General features: G+C 36.3%; 1 protein-coding gene across 1 annotated transcript in view; it reads left to right on the top strand.

Annotated features, from left to right (window-relative positions):
• ARHGAP15 (Rho GTPase activating protein 15) overlaps positions 1-7,326 on the top strand; it is a 655,341-nt gene that overhangs the window by 600,369 nt on the left and 47,646 nt on the right. The window contains exon 13 of the mRNA XM_019522459.1: positions 4,656-4,761. Within this exon, the coding sequence (XP_019378004.1) occupies positions 4,656-4,761 (106 nt within the window). The remainder of the gene's footprint in view (positions 1-4,655; positions 4,762-7,326) is intronic.

The following is a 7,326-nucleotide window of genomic DNA, read 5'->3' as shown; positions in this document are numbered from 1 at the left end:
CAGTTGACTCAATCATGAATTGTGGAAAATACTCTTGGGACATAGAATCTGCTGTAGCAACAGTGTGTGATGTTTTGAACACAGAATAAACCTTACATAGAAGTGGTGAGAAGAGCAATATAACCAAACCAGGAAGAAAACCATTTTTTTAAAAAAAATCTTGGACTAGATGACAGCTCAATAAGTCAATATAATATGCAGAATCATATAGCATAGTTTAATTTCTTTTTTTTTTCCAGCAACACAACACTTAGCAGAAGAAAAAAAAAAGAGACCAATGGCTTGAGATAAAATTAAGCATTAATGTGAGCCATAACTGCCAGTTTAACATTAAACATGCACAAGTAACTGAAACTCCGGTAAAGGGAAATGGGTAGTGTAGTAAAGCTAGACAAAGTCAGTCAGGCATGAATAATGCAGCAGGTCTGAGGAGGGTCAAAGGTCAGACTCCAGTACCTTGCAAAATAATGAACGCATGTCAGGTTAGAGACATACATCCCTTCCTAGCAAATGTAAGTTACTGGAGATAAACCTTGAGCTTCCTGTTCTAAAACAAAGTGGCTCATTATAAACATCTCCGTCCATTTAAAGTTAATGATTAAAATAAAGATTTGGTGGGCTTTATTCAAGTATTCTGTATGGACACAAAAGCTAAAGGTTGCTTTCTTCATTCATTTTCACCCAACCACTGTTAACATTACAGATGCATCATGTTTTCTAATATGTTTCAGTGTTTATCCAAAGCTCATATACAAAAAAATATATAATATTAAATGCTTTTAGCTTTTTTATTCATTTTTCACTATAAAGAAGAGCTTATCACTAGAGTCTTGCTCTATTACCCTATATTTAAATACCATAACGTACCTTCTAAATATACGTGTTATCAAAATATTACATGGAGTACTAGCTGCAGTACTTGAAACTCTCTCAACTTGCTGCAGTTGTTACGTATTCCTTCCTTATTTCTCCCAAAATGCAAGGACTAAAATATCCTCTCCTTTTTTCTTAGATATGAGGGTTTGCTGATTAATTTATTCCTAGTGAATCAATTTAGACAAAAGAATATCTAAATTTCCAAGGATTTTTAGTCACTCTTGTGATTAACAAGGATCCTTTTGTTATTTTAAAATATTACAATTAACCTATTTCATTTTCTGGACTTAGCTTTAGAGTTTACAAAGAGTACAATACAGACAAAATGTGTTCCTTTCCTTTACACTGTATATTAATGGACTTCATTAGGAAACACATAGTTGGTGATACTTCCTCAATGACTTTTTACACAAATCTTCCAGTGAGAATTACCTCCCCCTTCTTTTTAACTTGATAAAGAGGCATCCATGAAAAATCCTCCCACTTAGGCAACTGGAGGAAGAATACCCAATGTCTTTAAAAGTGGAATTCAAGGAACTGAGGAAAAAGAGAACATAGATATTTCAAATCATGTATAAGAACTTGTATCTGATCCACTGTTAAATATTCTATGGAAAGGATAAAGAGCAGAAGACAAGCCTGGCCACTAGGATAGGAGCTGAACAAGCCTTAAAAAAAGAAACAGTTTATCAACTTCAGTTTGTAAAGTGGAAGAACACTTCCTTTTGAACCATTCTAAAGTAAAATATTTCAAGCATATGTAGCACTTAAAAAAAACCAGTATCAAGCATTTTAATGAAAGAGAACCCAATATTTTCATGGAACTATAAGAGGGAGAGAGAATAAGCGTTATGGCAAAAAGCCTAGGCTCAGCAGCTTTGTGTGGGAAATGGTGAAATGTGACTGTGATTTATAATGAGAAAAGGTATCTACAACATACAATTTTCTACCTAGCTGCAAATAATAATTCATAGTGATGTCCCTTCCAGATAAAATACCTTTGCAATGTAGGACTCATGTGGTAAAATGATCATGATAAATGTCAGACCAGTGCAGGTAACGGCTTTACAAACCATTAAGATTAGCTGGCTCTTTTTTTTCGATGATAACAGTAACCATGCTGTGACTCTATGTGGTAATAATATCTCAGTACTGATAAATGCCAGAGCTAGGCAGAGGTGTTTATCATTCCCAGTTCAGAAATGCTGACTAAAGTTACCACATGTTGCCTGTTTTTCTTCTTTTACAATAGGCTAACAATTAACAAACAGGCTGATTCATAAAATAATTTTATGCACAATTTCTTCTAGGATTGTTCTGTGTTAGCCTTCAGTTAACTATATCTTGTCCCGCAAGCCATTGGCCACATCTGTGATTAGCTATTTAGTAAAGGAGACAGAATCTACCTTAATAAAGAGTGGATACAAGATTTTCAAAATGCATTTGGTATCTTGTATTATTTTCTTGCATTTCAATGGCTATGTGTCTTACATATTGTATCCTTATGGAAATCATGTCCCTGATCTCTGAAATGCAGCCACTTCTGGGGTAGAAGGTGGACACCACGCTGATACCCATGCAAATCAATGTAGGGGAGAGGAATTTTCTCAGCCAGTACCAGTGACCAGCGAGTGATTACTATGTGGCATTTCCCTTGAAGTAGTCTGAACTTGATAATGGCAAGTACTGACAGTCAGACTCTGTACCATCTATTAAGTTCATAAGTGGACTTAGGCACCGAAGTATGATCCTGTTCCACTGTGATTACGTCCCTGAAAGACTGTTAATAAAAGAAAGGTGAGACCCTCTTCTTCTCACTGCTTTTTTGTTCTAAATCTTAAGGTTAAGATAGCAGTCTGTTATGAAAGTAGTGGATTTTTAGGGACTTGAACAGGATGGCACAGAATCACATTTAGGCACGTAAGATCACTTAGACACCCAACTGCTGGAATAGGATCTTGTCCTGTGGCTTCAGTTTTTTCTTCCCTATGCTGTTGATTTTTTTTCTCAACCTGAGCTAACTGGGTACAACTCTTAAGGCAAATGAACTCTTGCATAAAATCGAAAATCCTGCTCAGTGATATCACCTGAAAAATAACCTGCTAAAATGTTATACCATTTCAATTAGTTGCTTCAATCATAGGGTGTTCATATGACAAAATGATCACCACTACTGGCACCTATGTAAGCACTCTTAGCAGAGGCCAAAGACTGTCTGGGCTTTGCAACTATACAATATAAGGTGCTGCACAGTTAGGATCCTACAGACCATAGTCAAAATACAGGGACAGTACAGTATAGAATATCATTCTTCTGTCCCCCACACTTATATCTGTTCTCTTAATAGCTTTATTCTTTAAGATTATCATTCGTTAAGGTTGTCAATCTCAAAACTTTCCCTGGACCTAAATTCATGTGAAATATTTTCACAAGGAATATAAGACTGTGATAGATTAATCTGAGGCCTAGTCTTTTCTAAATATATGTAACAAATATTAATAGAAAAGGGACATAGGGATATGTGTTGAGTAAAGACTAAAGCTTCCTTTGAACAGTATTTACAATTAAACTCAGTGTAAATGATGAAATGTATGTTTGATATAAATTGCTTCTATAAGCCCTCTAGTAGAGACTGTGTCATCTTATATGTGTGCAGCACCTAACACAGTTGGAACTCAGTCTTGAGTGAGGTGTCTGGAAGCTACAGCAATATGAATATTGAATATTAAAATATACTAAGAATGATAGGTGATAATTAAATCATAAATGATAAAATCAGAAAAGAATTCTCAGGTTATCTAGGGTGTATAACATGCAAGATGTCTTCTCTTAATCAGACCTACTGGGACTTTATCTAATCTGTTACTACATAAAAGCCATTTATATATATATATTTGCTTTAGTGGTAACATCTCATACAAATAAACGCAAAAATCACAGTCATAAGCAATATTACAAACTTGATGCCTCTGCAATGATGAATAATTAAAAAATTACACGATTTATCCTTACCAAGGCAACAGTAACATTCTTGTCATACTATCAAATAGATTCCTCAGGACAAAAGAGGCCTTGTTCCTTTATTCTTTTGTTACTTGTATATTTGAAACATGAATTGTTCACAAGGTTAGTTAAAAGATTGGATAGGTACAACTGATTCTAGGCGATGGATTAAAAATGGAATTGTTTGCAGCAAAGAGAAGATTGCTAGAAGGAAAAAATATTGAATTAACATATATAGCTTTATGGACTGCAAGCATGACATAGAGATATAGGGCATAAGAGAAGCATCATAGCTGCTGGTGTCACATGAGGGGAAAAAAGCATACAGAGGTAGTAAAGACTATGGGATATCTTGATTTAAGGTAGTGTCCAGGGCAGATTTGGATTGCTGATGGAGTGAAGTTCCAAAGAAAAATACCACTTAATAAGAGGGCCATGTACTTTTTAAAGGTATATGAGCTCTGTCATGTTTGTATTTGTATTAATCTAGTAGTCCAGAAAAAATGCATAGGATAAAAAGTCAATTATCTGGACCAGAAGATGCCTGCTAAACCCCTTAGAAAGATCTTGTAATCCCTTGCAAACTATTATATAGACTGTCCATGAATATGTCAGAAGGTGAGAGATGTTCTAATATAGCTACATTGTAACCACATTTTAACCATAGTATCTAAATTTAGCTCTTGATGCTCAGATATTTGATATAACATTAGGCAAATGATATCCTGAAGTGAACTCAAGTCTTATACCTTTTTTCTATTTCTGTTTTCCTTCAGAAAACCAAAACAACACCATTCGTGTTAAAGTCATAAAGGGTCTTGTAAAGAAACTCCCTAAACCAAACCATGACACAATGAAGATCCTCTTTGAACATCTGAACAAGTAAGTTAAACTATGGTACTAATGGACTGGGAATTTTGAGGGGACTTAAAAGGTTGCCAAAATCCTTTAGGAATTTTTACCTAAGATAAAGTATAATTACAAGGTTTTTCTGTTTGGTTGGTATTTTTTTTCAGAATTAAGTATCATTTTCAAATAGTTACATACCTCCCATTTCTGATAAGATCTGTACTTTCCTATTCCAAAATTCATCTCTTATTATCAAATGTAAAACGTAGTAACTTTGTACAAGTAGGATTAGGCAGTCTGTATTACTATTCAGGTTCTTATATACTGCAAATTATGCTATAATATAATGCAGAGCTGTCTAGCATGTGTACAGGCATTCAACTTTGAATCACTCCAAGATCAGTATATTTCCCCCCTCCCCCACCTCCCCTGTGTTGTTTCTTTTTTGAGCTATGAACACTGTAAGGGGTGTAACCAACATGATTCTGTTCATATAAATGAACCTTCACCTTGTATAAGTCATATGCAGTTTATGGAAGAGTAGAAGCTTATTGTAAAATTCAGTGCTGTGCAGTGCCTGCCCAGGTTTTTAGGAAAGACTAAGTGCATTTTTGTTCTAGAAAAAATGCTTATAAACTGGTATGTGGAACAAAAACCTAGTCTGTAAAAAAGGCACTGTAGGGTTTCTTGCTTTTTATCTCTTGGTTTCTTGCTTATCCATCAGGTTCAATTGACAAGAAATAATTAATTGAGCCCTGCAAAATCAAGCTAAGATCTAATGTTAGCATTGTATTTTGTTTCATGGCATCAGTGGGCACATCTACATGTGCCACTAATGAGCAGCAATAAACTGTGGGGCTTATTGCTCCACAGTTTATTGTTCCTAGGAAGCTCCTGGGCGTGCAGTTTACACATGCACTCAGACTGCAGCACACTGAGCTGGACCACAGCAGCCCTGGCTGGCAGGAGGCCAGCCTGCCAGCCCAGGGCTGCTCCGACTTGGGTCAATGTGCTGTGGTACAAGGGAGCTTCAGCGCAGAGTTAGTTGGCAGGTAACCCGCACACTGAAAGATTCTTGTGTCCCATCAAGCCAACTCAGAGCCTACATGTGTGCTGCTGCGCCCCAAAAAGCTTCTCATCAGGGTAGGACTTTTATTTAAATATAAGTCCTACACTGCTGCAGAGTTTATTATTTTTGTGTGCCTTAATAGGAGTGAATGTGTAGATGCCGAGACATTTACTGTGCAGTTAATTAGTCAACTGTGCAGTAAATGTTTTGTGTAGATGTGTCCAGGGATAATAAAGCTTCTTTTAGGCCAAATTATTTCTTCCATAACATACCTGTAGTTGCATTATATTCAGTGAGATAAGGCAAGTAAAACAGATTACAAAATAGATTATAATCCAGTTTTGGTCTTTTGGCTACACTGGTTCTTGAGAGCTCACAAAAATCAGTAATGGGGCAGGAAGACCAGTGGATTATGAAAGTGCCACTTTCCTAAATAAAGTTTTAGAGCAAATCTGAATTTAACATAAGGCTTATCATACAATCACAGAAAATTAGGGTTGGAAGGGACCCTGAGGAGATCATTTAATCCAACCCCCTGCTCAAAGCAGGACCATCCCCAACTTATGTATGGCTTAAATGGCATAGAAGGTCTTAGTCAACCAATGTTAAAAATAATTAAACTACAACAGATCAAACCCAGATTTTAATGAATGGTGCTTTTATACTGGCACTTTCTGCTGAACTGTTTAGGTCTGAACATGCAATATGTGTAGGTCCTTTATATGTCCAACTATCAAATGAACGCTAAATTGAAAAAGGAAGTCCATATATTTGTGTGATGGTCCTACTTAATGAAGCATGACAAGGTTTGAATAAACTTGTAAAGAGATTCAAGAAATGAATTTAGCCTCATGGAAAAAACATTTCCTTCTTATTAGTTTAATGCACCCTCTCTCTATGTGCTATCCTTCAGTGGGCGGTCTTCAGAAAGGATAAGAAAGGTATCACTGTTAACTGGGGTTATTAGAAAAACTATCTGCTAAGAAAGAACTTTAGTTCAAGAAGCCGAGGTCTGTATTTCTATGGCTGAAGAAATATTATTCCCAGAAGCCCATGTGTGCTGTGAGTATGTCTATATAAGAAAACATTCATGTTGTAGCACTGTCCCCAATCAGAAGAAATCAGTGCTACTCCTGATCCTAGCAAACAACTGTAACAGATAGACACGGTGGCTGTTTGCAAGTGGAATGCTGATATCATAGCTCATACACTGGACTGACTCATGAGACCTAGGTTCAGTTTTTGGGTAAATCATTTAATCTCTCTGGGCCTTGGGTCCTCCTCTATGAACTGTGATAAGACTTTCTTTGTGTGTCTTGTCTCTTTAGACTAGAATCTTTTCAGGGCAAGAACTGTCTCCTGAGTGTATAAAGAGCACCTGGCACAGCTGGGCCCACGTAGAGGCTTTTGGCCATAACTGCAGTACAAACAATTAAATAATGGTCTATTATTAGTTGCCATCTTCACAATGCATGTATTTATAGCAACTCCACATGTGAAGGAGGGGCACATGTATCATTTAAATCAGT

Source organism: Gavialis gangeticus, unplaced genomic scaffold (assembly GCF_001723915.1).
Source record: "Gavialis gangeticus isolate Ggan-Ray unplaced genomic scaffold, GavGan_comp1, whole genome shotgun sequence".
Classification (NCBI taxonomy): Eukaryota; Metazoa; Chordata; order Crocodylia; family Gavialidae; genus Gavialis; species Gavialis gangeticus.
Note: the sequence above shows the minus strand (reverse complement) of the source record. Positions and strands in the feature narration are given on the sequence as shown.